Source organism: Emys orbicularis, chromosome 2 (assembly GCF_028017835.1).
Source record: "Emys orbicularis isolate rEmyOrb1 chromosome 2, rEmyOrb1.hap1, whole genome shotgun sequence".
NCBI classification, from domain to species: Eukaryota; Metazoa; Chordata; order Testudines; family Emydidae; genus Emys; species Emys orbicularis.
In genome coordinates, this window is record NC_088684.1 from 114,070,557 (window position 1) to 114,087,630 (window position 17,074).

The 17,074-nt window shown below is 41.9% G+C and overlaps 1 protein-coding gene across 1 annotated transcript in view; it reads left to right on the plus strand.

The window, feature by feature from the left end:
* GFOD1 (Gfo/Idh/MocA-like oxidoreductase domain containing 1) overlaps window positions 1-11,275 on the plus strand; it is a 112,748-nt gene extending 101,473 nt beyond the window's left edge. Inside the window, exon 2 of the mRNA XM_065398935.1 lies at window positions 7,201-11,275. Within this exon, the coding sequence (XP_065255007.1) occupies window positions 7,201-8,120 (920 nt within the window). The 3' untranslated portion in view covers window positions 8,121-11,275. The remainder of the gene's footprint in view (window positions 1-7,200) is intronic.
* The last annotated feature ends 5,799 nt before the right edge of the window (window positions 11,276-17,074 follow it).

Consider the following 17,074-nt stretch of genomic DNA (forward strand, 5'->3'; position numbering starts at 1 on the left):
TTGTGCATGCAGGGATCAGGTGTCACTGCCAGTTCTGCTCTGCTCTGCTTACTCATTTCCCTGACAGTAGGGCTGAGGGCTCCCTGTGCTGCTCTATTATTCGAACCATTATCTGAATCCCACCCTTCAGTATGAAGTACATGCTGCAGAGGTCAGGTGTCTCATGCTGGGGGACAAGGAGGGGATTAAGATAATGTGGAGGTTTGGATAAGAGTTGTAGATAAACGGGAATATACTGTCATTGATTAAACAAAGGAAGCATTAACTGTTTAGTAAATTGACAGATTGAAAATCTGACTCATGGTGACAAGAAATAAAGTTATTTAGGTGCCTAGAAATGCAGAGAGGTGTCTCGTGGGATTTTCAAAAGTACCTAAGCAGGTTTGGTGCCTAAGTCCTGTTGAAGTCAATGGGAATTAGGTGCTTTTAAAAATCCCACTAGGTGCCTCTCCGAATCTTAATACCTAAATACCTTTTGAAAATCTGACTCCTCCTTTTCCTCCCTATTTTTAGAATTAGTAGATCTCATCCTTTCCCACCTGGTTTGTATTCATAGTCTGGAAGAAGAAAACAAGCTTTCCTGCTTTGTTAACTCCTAATAAATGTCTAAACTTTGAATGAACTAATCTACATGAAAAAAATATCCTCTCTGCACCTGCTGGTTCAACTGAACCCAAAAGTAATTAAGGCAAAAGCTTTTCTGCACAACAGGAACTGAAACTCCTTAGATTTGCAAAAGTGACAATACCGGCAGTTGCTCTAGTGTAAAGATTGAACATAATATAGATACATAATGCAGTACAGAACATTGTGACATATTTATAAAGCTTGAGTTGACTTCAAAAGTTTAGGATGTGTTTTCCCTGATTCTGAATATAATTAAATAAGCTCATTCAAACTGATGAGGACTCATGAAAGCATCATCTCTTTTTTAATTACTTAAATGATTTTAATAATTATAGTAAGTTTAAATCTTATTACAGGTTGTCATAATTTCACATTTAATTTTAAACAAGTTCATTTTTAAAAGAAAAATGTATTTAATTTTAAATTTAAAAAATCTGATTTAAATAACTTTAAAAAAATATTTTATTTTTATCCACCATGGCACGCAGGTGGGGGAGTTCAGCCTACACTCTGAGGACCCCATTCCCTATTTAAACATTCAGACTATCTTTGAAATGTCTAAATCTGCCCTTTCTCTTCAAAAATATACTTTTTTCTGCTGACTAATTTAACTCATTCTACCAAATCTCAGGATCTTGAAAAACCCCTGAACAACAGTGATAGGTGCAGGCTCTGGACTAATGAATCTTTGTGATGTAAATGCAGTTTTTGATTAGATGCCCAGACTCCAAATAAAGGCCTTTTTGATTTCCTTGTGAATAGGAGGAGGAGAAAATATTTGATTGTAGGTTCACATCCTGGACTGAACAAGTCCAGGGCTAGCCTCGTTCCAGCTGGACGTTGGACATCTAATTTTGTTTCCAGTGAAAATGGGGCTGTCAGCGTATTTGAAGGAGTCAGAGCAGATGGAAAAATAAAGCTGGCATTGCAGAGTTTGAGAATTGATGAGATTGGAAAATCTGTAAGTGAGTTAGGGCTGTCGTGCATTGATCAAGTCATGGAACCTGATATTCTCTGCTAATTATTTAGGACATCTGGCAAGTACAGGGATTGTGTGTGGGTAGAGTGACTTGCTGGACAGCAGATAACCAAAATGCTGTGTGACTTATATAAAATGTAGTATGCCAGTCCCAAGCATTGAAATATCATGAGTCGGGTCCCCAGAAAATCATGGGATTGGCTTAAAATTCATGAACATTTTAAAAATATACATAAAGTTTGTGTTCTAACTGCCTGGTGGTTTTTGAGCCTTTAGGTTCATGTTTTCAAGCTTTTCTCTGCAACCATGAGGGCTAGATACTTATTTTTTTTTAAATGAAAGCTGAGATTCACATATAATCACATGATTCCACAAGCTGTTGCAGTAAGAAAAGCACCAACTATTATAAATGATATCTGTATGACATAGATGATAAAAGCATGTGAGTTGATAGCATTGAAAATGTTGTTATAAATCTTTGGGCTTGTGTAAGGTATCAGATAATCTTGTCTACAAAACAGGCAGATGCCCCACTTTGCCTGGAGCAAACGCTTCCAGGGAGTTAGGGTGAAATTCATCCTTGTACAGAGGGCCAGCACAAACCTTACATGCTCAAAATAAGGATTGAATAGGACCTAAGTGGTGTGTAGGCCCTGTATTGTGTGTGTGTGTATAGGGTTTTGCTCAGGGGTGTATTTTACTCTCAAAATTAGTACAGTCTCCATAGCTCATTCAGTTTTTGGCCTCTGCTGAGCTTGCTAACAAGGACGCCAAGTAGGGCTAATATTAGTGATGGTTTTGTGAAGTAGACTCCTGGACTTAGACTAAAACCACCAGCTCATTTCAAAAGCTGACAAATGCCAACAGCTTTCAGTGACAAGTGCCATATCTGAATGTAAACTAGTGACCTAGAAGCCAAAGCCTCTTGTGTCATTTTGCCAATCTCCTGAACCAACTAGTCCCCCCACCTCATTTTTAAGGCAAACAGAACACTTGACTGCACTGCTGCATGTGATATCCTGGAGTGATTCCATTGCTTGTCTCTCTCTCTCCAATTTGCCAAGGCACAGGAGCATTGTGGAAGCCAAAAAAACTTATAAAACAACCTGAAACTGAAGTCCCCATTTCTACTGTTCAGACCCAGCACCTTGTTCACAATTGGGCCAGATTCTGAGCTTAGTTACACGGGTGTGACTCCAGAGTGAAACCACTGGAGTGATGACAGAGATACGCATGTGTTACTGACAGCAGAATTTGGCCCATTATATGGAGTGACCCTTTTTAGCTATGCCACACCTTCTGACTTGAGGAGCAGTGTCAGCCAAAGAGAGAGTCTCTATGAGCTGGGGGGGCCTTTTGAAGGTAGGATGGTAGAAATGGTGACGGAAGCTCTGGAAACTAAGTTATTTTATTAAAAGTGTGAATTTCCCCCCCTTTGAAGGTAATACAACAATAGGGGGTGAGTAGAGCACTCGGAAATGGGGTGGGATTGAGCACTCTGGATGGTCAATACTTGTGTAGAATTATTTTATTTAAGAACTCCAGGACAAGGATAAGAACCTGCAAAAGAGCCAGTCCTTTTGAGATTCACAACATACATATTGTTTTATATAAATTAGATGTATCGGAATCTTGTGCTTCTCCCTATGGGTAAATATCTTACTATTTTTGCTGAAATAAGCTTGCTATGTTTTTCTTAGCTTTTGTGTCATTAATGTGGCTCTTGTTATCTGCAACAGTGAGCTGCTCTTGTGAAAGATGTTTGTAGGAAAAGCTGCGCTTAGCTCAGTTTAAGGCAGTGATGAAATGACCAGTAGAATGACCGTTATTTCCCTTGCTAAATTTGTTTCTCAAAAATATCTTGTCCAACAGTGGACATGACTAGACCTTGGCCCTAGGCCTGGGCAGCAGGAGGTAAATATTGTATCTAGGTTCATTCCTAAAGAATCCAATTCTGGAACTTGCAGCCAGACACATATATGTTTTCTTGAGACTGTCAATATTTAAAGAAGAGTTTCTCCTTCAACCCTGCCTTTTGGTCAGCATGCAGCTGATTCATTCCCACAGCTCAAAGCTAAGGTGCTCATTTCTTCTTTGGAGAAGGAAACCCGGGGCCGGGCGGGGAGGGGAGGGGGAAGAGGTGGGTGGATTTTGATCTCCCTGTTTCTTATTCGGTCTGCACAAACATGTCAGAGTGTTCTAAATCAGCTGTTTTGTGCAAACCTTTCATGTTCTCCCTGTTTCAAGAAAACGATTGTAGCTGCTTGTAAATTTACAGCTGTGGAGAGGACAGAGATTAGTAGCTCATAGAGTCAAATGCTGAATAGCGTCCTCCTGAAAGATCAGTGCTGGTGATAATATAAGAGCTATCTGGGCATAAAGCAGAAAGCTGTTCAAATCCCCGCCAGAGTAGAGCATAGTACGTGGATTAGGATATGTATAAATAAACAATGGCTCTAAAGGTTTGCATTTGAGGCTTTTTTAATTAATAAAGAATCCGCTTTAAAATGCTGCTAAAAGAAACTGCAAGATTCCCCCTCCTTTTTTCTCTCTCTCGGTTCTGCTCATCCCTCCATGTGTGGGCCTAACTCCCACTGATTCTAAAGGCAATTCCCCTGTGTCTCAGGGCCCATAGGGCACTCAGTCTTATTATTTTGTTGTTTGTTTTGTTTGTTTGTTTGTTTGTTTGTATATTGGTAGCTCCAAGAGGTCCCAATCAGGGCTCAGTTGTTCTAGGCACTCTACACACATGTAAAGATTGTCCCAGAGCTCCAAGAGTTTACAAACACAATGCAGTCTTGCCCTCATGTACACACATGTACGTTGCTGCATATCTTACGTGATCAATGACTGTGGAGGACAGGAAAAAAACCCAGCAGCATGTGTTGGGAGAAGGGAGAGGAGGATGAGAATCAAACTGGAACAGGAACTGAACTCAGGGGATTCTCTTTCATTGGGTAGATCAGCTCACGATTGAGCCCCTGTGGATTCCTCATTGAGGGATTTGGCTGTATCAGGGACCATTTGACCACCCCTATTATCCTCCAGCAAAGACTTAAAGAAAACTGTGGCAAGCAGATGTAATCCTTGTGAAATACTGTCAGTCTAGGAATAATCGTTAGAATTTCTTATTAGTCTCATGTTCTCACATCACATGATGACCCCCTAGGATATAGTTGCACCTGACATTTTCTCTGTGTTCATGGCTAATTGTCCAGACTAGGGCCCACTGTAAAGCATCCATGTAACAGGAAATGGCTCATTGAAATAATCACCGAGCTGTGTCTGAAGCAAATGGTACAGCAGAACATTACCTGTTAAAGGAATATGGGTCAGGAAGATGAATGCAAACAAATCCTGCACTGTGACATCGCTGAAGGAATTACACAGGAGCAGGAGAAGGCTGACTATAAAGGAGAAAGCTTAGACACCAGTCTGTAGGCAATCTGTAAAGATGAGAAAGGAAATGTAGAAAAGAAAACCATGACTGTTTGAAAGGGAATCCAGTAGAATATAATACAATTAGAAAAAGATTGTATGTGTCTATAGCTATGTCTACACGTACAGCAGCATGTCGAGTACATATATTCCACACTCCCCCTAGCATGGGTATAAATAGCAGTGCAGGTGGCAAGGCATTGCTTAGGTGAATAGAGTGAAGACACACCAGAACCCTAGGGTATGCACCTTACATGGCTCTCTACTCACCCAAGCAGTACCTCCCACGTTTACAGTGGTATTTTGAGCAGCATAGTGTCCTGCTGCCAGACCCTTTCCCTGCCGTGGAGAAAGACTCCAGCAGTGGGGAAAGGCTCTGGCCTCCCCACTGCCAGAGCCTTTAACTGATGCGTGTAGCTACACACTGCAGTGAGGACACAGCCTGCTTTTCACTGTAATGTGTGGCTACACGTAAGTTACATGCTGTCACCAGTGTAAACAAGGCCTATTTGTCAGTGGCCATATAAAAGGGGCCGGGGGGGACACCGTTCATTCAGTCCAGTTTAGTCCAGTTCATTTAGTCCTGTGGAGATGATTTACCAGTTTTGACTACCTCTTCGGTGGTGACAGCCCTAGCTCCAATTCTGATTGGTCCAATATGTAGCAGACAAAGACTGAATAGGAAGTGTATATGAATTGATTGTCAAGGCCAGATTGTGACCCTTCTTCCTCCCCATGGGCGAGCAGTTAGTTACTTATGTGAGTGGTCCCAGTCTGACCCCAAGAGGTTGTCTGTCCTTATGACCTCCCATCTGAGCACCTCATAAACATTTATGAACATATCCTCAAAACACCCCTATGAAGGAGGGAGGTACTATACTCAGTTTTAGAGACAAGGGACTGAGTCACACAGAGATTAAATGGGTTTCCTGAGATCACACATTTAGTCTGAGACAAGAACTGAATATGCATCTCCTGAGTCCTTCTCCACAAGACCTTCCTTCCTCCTCTCAGGCTTTTGTTTAGAAGAAGGCAGGACATAATGCAGGGCCGGATAGGTGATAGGAGTTCTGCCATTGCTCATCGGACATAAAAATCCATCTGTGCTATTATAAATGGAATTAAGACTTCAAGAACTGTCAGTTCTTTTCACCCTCCTTTACATGTGAAAAGCCCAGGTACAGCCATAATATATACAACAATTTGAGTCTTTTTTTGTCTGGGAACAGGTGTTACTTGTAACTAATGCTCAAATTGGAATGGTACAAAGTGATTTACCTTGCTGTCATTTTGAATTGCTTTCTGCATGCTAGCAGTTATTGCAGGTCTATTCGTGTAACTTTACCTTGCCAGCACTGCATTTGTATATGTACAGGAAGAAAGAAGCCATCAAGAAGAAGTCAATAATAAAACAACTATTAGATATCAAAGCCCGAATTGCATTCAGGACACGCAGGTAGCTTGTTAAAACAGAACCCTCATAAAAGGTTCAATATAACAATGTGCACATATGGGAAATGTGGGAGGACAGATCATCCCAGCTATATGTTTACATGTTTGACCTCTTTTGAGACATCACAGGTCGTCTTTGACATCCTAGATATGTTACTAACATCTTGACAAGGGGCTCCCTCAAATATTTTGCACCTCAGCCAGAATGATACGTGATGTTCTGTGGGTAAAATACTATTTCCCGCTCCCCCACCCAAAATAATCAATCCAATACACTTCCCTCCCCTACAAAATCCATCAAACAGAAAGGGTAGGGATGGAGAAATGAGTCCCCTCAGAAGAAAATCCCAGGATTTTCAGTGTCCTAGTGTGGGCTACTATGGGCATAAGATCTCCTCTACCATGCGCTTCTGCAAGTAAGAATGAGGGAAGGCTAGGATTAACTTCTCACTTTCGTACCCACTTTTTGGCGTGAATGAATTTTGAAAACAGGAAGGGGTTCGTTTTCATTGCAGTACTCAGTCAGTTGACACATCTTATGAATACACTGCGGGATTTTTGTGCATATGGTACCACTGGTTCACATAATGTTGTCTTCTTTCCAATATGTCTCTTGTTGGTCTTGATCAATATTTGCCCATTAAAACGGCCTGAGCTCGCTCACTCTGTTTTTTTGTTTGTTTGTTTTTTTTACTGTTTTGCAGGCATTGGAAAAAATGTTATCTGTGACCGAACAGCAACTCCCCTGGATGCCTTCAGGATGATGTCTGCGGCCCATTATTACCCCAAGCTCATGAGCATCATGGGGAACGTTCTCCGCTTCCTGCCTGCCTTTGCGAAAATGAAGCAGCTGATTCAGGAGGGCTATGTGGGGGAGCTGCTGGTGTGCGAGGTGCAGGTGCACAGCGGAAGTCTGCTGGGCAAGAAGTACAACTGGAGCTGTGATGACCTGATGGGGGGCGGGGGTTTGCACTCGGTCGGTACCTATATCATCGACCTCTTGACCTTCCTCACCAGCCAGAAGGCTGTGAAAGTGCATGGGCTGCTCAAGACCTTTGTGAAACAGACAGACCACATCAAGGGAATACGACAGATCACCAGTGATGACTTTTGCACGTTTCAAATGGTTCTGGAAGGTGGGGTATGCTGCACTGTGACCCTCAACTTCAATGTCCCTGGGGAATTCAAACAGGATATTATTATGGTAGGTTCAACTGGACGACTGATTGTAATAGGCACTGATCTGTATGGGCAGAGCAACAGCTCTCCTCAAAGAGAGCTCCTTTTAAAGGACTCTATGCCAGTCAGCAACTCCTTACTGCCTGAGAAGGCCTTCAGTGATATCCCATCCCCATACCTTCAGGGCACTATTAAGATGGTACAGGCCATCCGGCAAGCGTTTGAGGACCAGGATGACAGGAGAACCTGGGATGGGAGGCCCCTCACCATGGCTGCGACTTTCGATGACTGCCTGTATGCCTTGTGTGTAGTGGACACCATTAAAAAGTCAAATCAACTAGGCGAATGGCAGAACATTGCAATCATGACAGAAGAGCCCGAGCTGAGCCCTGCATACCTGATCAGTGAAGCCATGCGTAGGAGCAGAATGTCTCTGTACTGCTAGCTTCACTCAGCTCTTAGAAAGGAATGGAAACAACACAGCTCTTAAAGAATAATTCAGACAGCATAAGGATTTGGACATATAAAAGTTTGACAAATTTGGTGTTTAAACCAACTAAACTAGTTGCCTCTATACTACAGTGATGGGAGCATTAGAAATGCCTAAGCTAGACAGCTGGAAATGAGAATTGTTTAAGGGCTGACCTAAATAACTTGTGTTAACTGTTTAGCAGCAGTATTAACTGGCTGGATAGCGAGATATCATGGAATCAGTCTCCTGCATGGAAGTGCTTAGCTGATCCAGTTGTGTTTACTGTGAAAGTTCAGGAAGGTCCTTTTTGACTTACCTGTCCTGCCAGAGGGCTGTGAAGGCTCTGTCATGTCAGAGAGTCTCCTGTGGCATCTGACGTGAAGAGTTCCTACCATGCCAGCTGACAACACCACACTGTACTACTACATTACTAACGAGTTCTTAGAATAAGAAGACTTGGTGTGACCAAGTGTCATGTGACCTGGACAAACTTGGCAGCTCAATTTTCATAGTTTATTCTGAGGGTGTTTTTTTTTTTTTTTTTTTTTTTTTTAACACAATTAAGTAGGGAACATTGTGGCTTTTGTAAACAAGTCCGTCTCCAACAGCAGCTCATATAACTGTGGGGGATGGGGAAAGCATTCTACAAGCTCATGTTAAGTTTCAATGTTAGCTGTACAGATGTGCTCATAAAGAAGGCTTGTGCAAAACGTTCATCAGCAAAATCCAGGCCATGTGACACTCTCTGATTTGGGGTTTGTTACACAGCCAAAACTTGGGCCAGGTTTACACACTTTCCTGTGAGCCTGGGATTGAGTTCTGAGTGAACCGGGCTTGAATTATGACAGAGAATATACAAAACTAAGTGGGCTTCTACCCAAAAGCTATGTTTTGCGTTTTTGTGTTCTTTTAAACGTATGTGAACCTCAACCTAAAAGAAAAAATCTGCACCAGCCACCAAGTTCTACGTTGCTCAGCCCAGAAGCTTTCAGCTCCTGAAGATGGAAGGTCTGAATGATAAACCACAAAGAATGAGAAAAATTCTTATAGATTTGCAGGGAGAAAAGCAAAAACCTCCTTACCTGCCTAAAGTCAGCAGCCACAGGTACTGTGCTGACTGTTCCCTTTGTCATCAATGCAGGAACTGACAAATGGTCTCTGGTTTACTTATCCTCTTTGTCTTTAATGTCTTAGGCCCTGCTCTTGCAAACATTTTATGCGGATGCTTGTGAATTGTCCTGGTGAGCTCTGTGGGACTCCTCTTGTGCATTAAGCTACTCACGTGTTCACGAGTTTGCAGCATTGGGGCTGCAGCTATGAAAAATAACACAACAAAATGTAATCCCCAAAAGAATACAAAGCAAAATTACATTTGTCTTAAACTGTAGCAAAACGACTTGTTTTGGTTAATCTGATTGTTGGGGGGGAGGGAACCTCTTAGAAGATTTATGTTTGCTTTAAGGATTGAGAGAGAAATTTTGAACCTTTTTCTCAGGGACACCAGGTCAGTATACTAATTAATTGTTTAGATTACAAAAATTATGACTCTTTACATAAAAAAAAATGTTTACAGCTGTGTCATCTTTAGGGGTGCTTAGAGCTCCCTTAGGAATCCTGCTACTGACCCCTACCTTATTACCTTGGTCTCTTGACTGCTATGGTCTAGGCTTTAGTGCTGTATTTACTGAACTGGGAGAGCAATGCTAAGTACAAATTTTATTCGAAAAAATATGTAAAATCCTAGATATTTGTGAACTTTCATGACTTTTTTACTGAGATCTATAAATAGCGTGAATAATGGAGGAAAAAGGTCATACAATTTGTTTAAATAATATTGTGAAATGAATCAGTCTATTGGATGATTACTGTTTGACCAGCTCTAGCAATTGTATCTGTTGTTTACTGCTTCTGCTAGGGCCTTGGGCAAGGATGCAGGGCTTCTCCTGCCAGGGTCTCAAGTTTCTATTTTTTTTCCAGTTGTTTAAAATTATTCCTTGGAAAATAATTGTCAATGAAGTAATTAAGCAAATAGGAAATAGCCAAGATTACAATCATCGTTGCATACAACACTATTCCTTTATTTAAATAAACCTGCTATCACACACACACACACACAACCTCACCAGAGAGACAGTCAGATCAAAAACTAAATCTCTCTTAGCAAAAGAATGATGTTAATCAGAGAGGGTCAAGAGACATATATTGATTTTTTTTTAATGCAGTATGGTGTAATCTCCTTACTGAGGACAAAGGTAGAGTCATGGATGCAGGATAAAGTGGATGACTAAGGGACAGAAAAATCAATGGCAGGGAGCTAGGTATGATAAACCAAGTCTGATTAAAAAACAAAACAAAAAACACCATCCCAAACTGTAGCCCAAAACCTGAATTAAATCTGAACCAAAATATTTTTTAGTTTCTCTTCATTTATTATTTGCATTGCGGTAGGGTTACAGAGCTCTAGTTGTGGACCACGACCCCATTGTGCCAGGTGCTGCACAAAATTTAATATCTTTGCCATCTATATTTTTAACGTTTGTGCCTCTCTGCAGTTTTATGGTTCTGGCTGAAAGCATAAGTGCTGGAATCCTGGGCCTTGTTCCTGCACTGAGCTCCATGCAGGCAGAATACGGAGTCCTATTGAATTCAGTTTTTCTGGCCCTGAGCTGAAAGCTTTCAGGTGGTGTGCATCACCCTTCCTCTCCTTAGCCTTATTGGTTCGGATACTGCAATTTGCAGAGTTTAACTCTAACTGGGGTGCAACTGGTGACTGCTTGCAGTCAGGATTGAATGAAGTCTTTGTACTTTCCAGGATGTAAGGTGAGATGAAATACTGCTATCTGGGCAAGGTTTTGGTAGCATCAGATGTAAATATATTAAACTGCCATCTGAATTAAAGGAACAAGTGACTAGTTTATTTGTAGAATGTGTCATAATATTCCAATAAAATTATGACTTACTCTATAATTTAAATAATAGGGCTATTTAGATTTGCAGTATCAAACCGTCATTATTTTTGGGACAGTTTGAAGTACATTGAGCAGAATGCTGCAACTGGCCCCTGGAGTTCACATCACATTTAAGAATTTGGCCAATGGTTAAAAAAGGTTTACAGTATTTAATTTAAAATAATCCCTGGTACTGTACCAATGTATTTGGAATAGCAGTTTTAATGCTACTCTTTCTCTAGTGCAGGGGTGGGCAAACTTTTTGGCCCGAGGGCCACATCGGGGTTGCAAAACTGTATGGTGGGCCGGGTAGGGAAGGCTGTGCCTCCCCAAACAGCCTGGTCTCCGCCCCCTCCCGCTTCCCGCCCCCTGACTGCCCCCCTCAGAACCCTGACCCATCCAACCCCCCGTGCTCCTTGTCCCCTGACCTCCCCCTCCCGAGACCCCCTACCCCTAACCACTCCCCAGGGACCCAACCCCCAGCCAACCCCCCCGCTCCGACTGCCCCGACCTTTATCCACACCCCCGCCCCCTGACAGGCCCCCTGGGACTCCCATGCCTAGCCAACCCCCGCCCCCGTTCCCCGTCCCCTGACCGCCTCCCTCACTCCCAGAACCTCTGCCCCATCCAACTGCTCCTTGTCCCCTGACTGCCTCCTGGAACCCCCCGCTCTTCGCCCCCTTACCATGCCAGAGCCAGCCACGCCGCTGCGCTGCCCGGCAGGAGCGGTGGGCCAGAGCACTGGCAGCGCAGCACGCTGAGGCTGCGGGGGTGGGGGGACAGCAGGGGAGGGGCTAGGGCAGGGGTAGGCAACCTATGGCACACGTGCCGAAGGCGGCACGCGAGCTGATTTTCAGTGGCACTCACACTGCCGGGGTCCTGGCCACAGGTCCGGGGACCTCTGCATTTTAATTTAATTTTAAATGACGCTTCTTAAAGTTTGAAAACCTTATTTACTTTACATACAACAATAGTTTAGTTATATGTTATAGACTTCTAGAAAGAGACCTTCTAAAAACCTTAAATCAGAGTGAATAAATGAAGACTTGGCACACCACTTCTGAAAGGTTGCCGACCCCTGGGCTAGGGGCTAGCCTCCCAGGCCAGGAGCTCAGGGGCCGGGCAGGATGGTCGCGGGCCGTAGTTTGCCTACCTCTGCTCTAGTGCCACAAGATTTGAGCTCCTGCTAGAATTGGTGCAGACCCAGTTATTCAAATCCAGGCTACTATTTAATGTACAGTAGCCCAGAAGTAACCTTGTGCACTTGCTAAATCAAAAATAATCTTGTTTTCTAGGGCTGCTGTTGGAGAGGCTCTTTCCTTTGCCATTTGTTACTTGTGTACCTGTGATATTAAAAATTGTGATCTGCCGCCAAAGAGGCAGAGAGTCAAAGCAATGCTCATTAAGAGGCAGGTTATGCCTTGCAGTAAATTCAGTAGAAAGATTCCCATTGACTCTATGTGGAGTTGGATTGGGCTCCAAGTGAACAAGGAGGTAAATGGAGTGCAGCCCCTCCTCATATCCCTGTGTAGCAGCAAGGCACAATTGCAGTCCTTCCATGTGCCCCATAAGTTTCAAGATACCCCAAGTGGGTGAGAAGGTGGGTCCATGGCCCTGTATACACCAGCCAGCAGAATAAGCTAGCCATGCAAGTGAAGTATAGTGTAACCCTTGGATGGGTGTAACAACAGGTGCACTCTGCCTGAGTGTCAGGGAGCTTAGGAAGGAGTCATGTTTTCCCAAGGGCAAAATTCCTCCCAGAACTCCCCCTGGAGCTGTGCCCCAATGCAGGGCTCAGTTAAGCCCTAAACAATATTAGCAACCTCAAGCTTTGGGCTTTTCCTTATCTCATATCCTGCACATGGCTAGATTAGTAGCATTCAACCTATATAGTTAGAAAATACCTATATATAGATAATACGTTCTTACCCGGGATCCCTCTATGGCATAGAGTCAATGCATGCACAGACAAGCTCAGACTCAGTATGAGTTTCTGCAAAACTCATCTTAACCTTTGGCTGAAAGCATGAGAAATTCCTGTCTAGCTAGCTAGGCAATCAGAGGCACTCTCCACTTTGTACTGATTTTTTTTTTCTTTTCTCATCTCTTCAATAGCTTTTGAATTACAGTGACCACAGAAGAGAAGGGGTATCCCTATCTCTGCTCCACATTGTCCTGGCACGTAAACTATTCAATTCTGGCATTATCCTGTTTATTTTTATGTCCTTACAACTATAGCAAAAACCAACTAAAAATGACTGCTCTGTACAAAAATTAACATTATTCTTAGCTAATTTTATTTCACAACAAAAGACAAACTTAGCATCTCCATCGCGTCTTTGCAGAGATCCATAAATGACTACTGACAGCAATGCTTGTCACTGGAAGTTTTTAGCCCTGGACTTCTATATGTTGTTGTAAGTATAATACACTGAGTGTAATCTGTTCATTTCTGTACCTACAAGAGTTTAAAAGCATCTAGCAGACCTTGGGCTTTGTGCAGCTATTTAATGCATTGGCTTAACACTCTTACCTCCTTGATGGGCAAGTGATACGCCCTTAAATAGCTGAAAAGCTCAACACTGAACTATTTGACCTCTAAAGATGGCTTCTGGGTATTAAGGACTAGCTGTGAGATGGCAGGCTTATGCAGGATAGAAGGTTTTGTTGTTGTTGTTCTTGTTAAAATTGGAAGCAAAATCTGTACATTTTGCAGCTGAAGTATGAATGAATAATCTTTAGTCCTGTTCACTTAAAATTCTCTCCTTGCTGTGGATTTCTTAACCTACAAGGTAGATTCCATTAAATAACGACGTCCAAAACCACCCACCCCCAAATCCCCACTTCCTTCGTGCATGAAAGGAGGAATTTTAAATAGATAGGACTGTACATAAGGCTGCATTCATGAACCCACCCATACCTGAACAACTGTCTCTTTCTTGCTGCTGCTCTGATGCCAAGCATTTGAAACACAGAATGACCAGGATTGTGCTAACAAGGAACCTGAATTGTCTCTTCTTTTGGAGAGGATGTTGCCTCTAAATCAAAGTTGTCATCATGGCCAGATCAGCACTGAATTAGTTTTAACTGGGCCAGATTCAGTCCTGGTATAAACAGGTGCAATTCTATAGATTTGTATTGTCAGAGTCTGAATTTGGCCCAGTGTGTTTCACTCATATATTGCCATTGTTCTATATAGGAACTCTGGTTGATTACATGGACTTGGCTGTAGATAATCAAGGTTCTCCACTTCTGGTGTTGCAGTGCTAGCTATCATCTTTAGAAGAACTAAAATAAGGATTAACACATTTACCATATGGTTTTACAGTCCTTCCCACAGCCTTGTTTCTTTGTAACCATCAATCAAGCCCACTGGTATGGACTTTCTTTCTCATCCCATTGCAGGTCATCAAGACAGGTATCTGTTGAGAAAGGCATCTTTTGCTTCCTCATCAGGTTTGCTCTCACTCTATGTAACACAGGGTAGGTCAGGTGGCTAATTGCTGATTTGAAGCTAATCCCAAAGCAAAAAATTGCTTTAGTAAAAATCCACTAAATTTGAATAAATTAAATTCCCGTTGCCCAGCTAGGACAGACAGTAGCTCCCTGCTATGCCTGGTTCATGAATGGTGCCCATTGCTTCTCTTTGTACTGTCTGGTTGGGGTTTTTTTTTTTAAATCTTAAAAGCAAAAGTATCTTCAGTTTGTTGCTATATCAATATTACATATATTTATTGTGTTTTTCAAACATAAATGCAAAGTGTATGTGTGTGTATATATATATATATATATATAAATGTCAGTGCATGGACATATGTACAGTAGATATTTTAAAGAGCTATTTATCAAGAAAAAATAAGTGTTATAAAGTAAACAGAGTCTATATTTTATATATAATGTAGATAGCAAAAAAAATTGTGTTTAAATTCTAGTAGGACTTTTTTTTTTTTTTTTTAAAGAAATGGACAGTGATGGTTCTAGCATTTTAACAGCCAAACTACTTTGTAAGGAAGCTGCCAACTGTGTTTCTCAGTTGCCACAATATCTGTCTCTTCTCCTGGAAGGTGATGTGCATTGTTCATTTTATATTGCTTGGGGAATGTAGTTAGTTATACTCAGCCAAATGGTATGTGCTGCTTAAAACATGGTTTCTGACTGTTCTGCATATTTGCATTGATGGAATAAAAGGATCCTGAATGGCAAATAAAGACATAAAAGGAGATGATTCCAGCTGTCAGCCTTTTTTTTTCTCGTCCTCTTGTGTTTTGTGCAGTGAAACAGCATCAGTTATTTCTGTCTTCTGGTGTGATTAAGTTCAGCACGTCTGAGCAAAATACACAAGATTTGTGCTTGCAGCAGCATGAGGTGATTGTGGGGTTAGGGAAGGGAGCAGTAGATATTAGAAGATTTAATTTTGTAGCAAGTTTTTGAACTGACTCCTTCTGGAATGATTTAACCTGGAGAAATGTTCTTGTGTTTGCAGAAAGACACTTTAGGACAGGGTAGCAATTTAAACACCCTGGTAGTCCTATCCCATGTCTGGGTGTACAGGCTCTGCCAGAAAACAGGGTCTGCCAGAAAACGGGTGTGCCCCCCCCCCCCCTTCTCTCTGTGACACAGGAAAGAATCACATTTGCAAGGTACTAGTGTTCAGCAAGAAGTGAGGAATTTGTAACTTTACAAGACCCATTGTGTTTTTCTCTTAAAGGAGTAGGGTATTCTTCATAGATTCCAAGGCCAGAAGGGACCACTGTGATCATCTAGTCTGACCTGTATAACACAAACCATAGAACTTCCCCAAAATGATTCCTAGAGCAGATCTTTTAGAAAAACATCCAATCTTGATTTAAAAATTGCTAGTGATAGAGAATCCACCACAATTCTTGGTAAATTGTTCCAATGGTTAATTATCCTCACTGTTAAAAATGTACACCTTCTTCCAGTCTGAATTGGTCTAGCTTCAACTTCCAGCACTGGATCGTGTTATTCCTTTCTCTGCTAGACTGAAGAGCTCATTATCAATGTTCTGTTCCCCATGTAGGTACTTATTGACTGTGATCAATTCACCCCTTAAACTTCTCTTTGTTAAGATAAATAGATTGAGCTCTTTGAGTCTGTCTCTATAAGTCATGTTTTCTAATCCCTTAACCTTAATCATTCTCGTGGCCCTTCTCTGAACCCTCTTTAGTTATCAATATCCCTCTTGAATTCTTTCCATTTGCAAATGTATTCATTACATTTTCTTTTGTTTGACAGTAAAGCACACCAAAAAGGTGTTAAAACTCTGCTCTGTCAGACCTGGCCCACTTCCCAATCACAAATAAAGTGCAGTTATTCCGATGCATTTTTAAATCCATCACAGGGTGGAAACTCATTAATGATTACATCACCATATGTGGCCAGATTTGTACTGGTATTTAGGCACCTGAAGAAGCAAATAGGATCCTGAAATGCCTAGGCAACTTTGAAAATCCCACTAGATGCCTCTCTGTTTGCTGAGGCACCTAAATACCTTTACAAATCTGGCCTACTGAGGCTTTCATCTTAAAGGGTCCCAAAGTGCTATATACTGTATATAAACAATGCGGGGGGGGGGCACGGGGAGGGGAGGGGGAGGGAAATCACTTTACTCATCAAAAAAGTACAGCCACCCTAGAGGGAGGTCAGGGTGGATCACAACCAGTTAACACCTTTAAAATGTGTGAAAACCTCCCTACAGCAGTTGCATTTATAAATATCACAACATTATTGCATGTTAGCTAATACATTTTTTAAAAAACACCTTTTTCTCCTAGTCTAAACAGAGCCAAGGTGCAAGGCAGTGTAAAATCAATATCTTTTGCAAATTCTGTTTTAAATATTGTTTGCCCTGCGTAGGCCAAAATATCACTACGTTGGTCAGCCAGCCTTGCGGAATGCTGCCTCCCACAGTAGTTGCATAAGGCTGAAATTTACATCTCATTCCTTCCCAGCAATTTC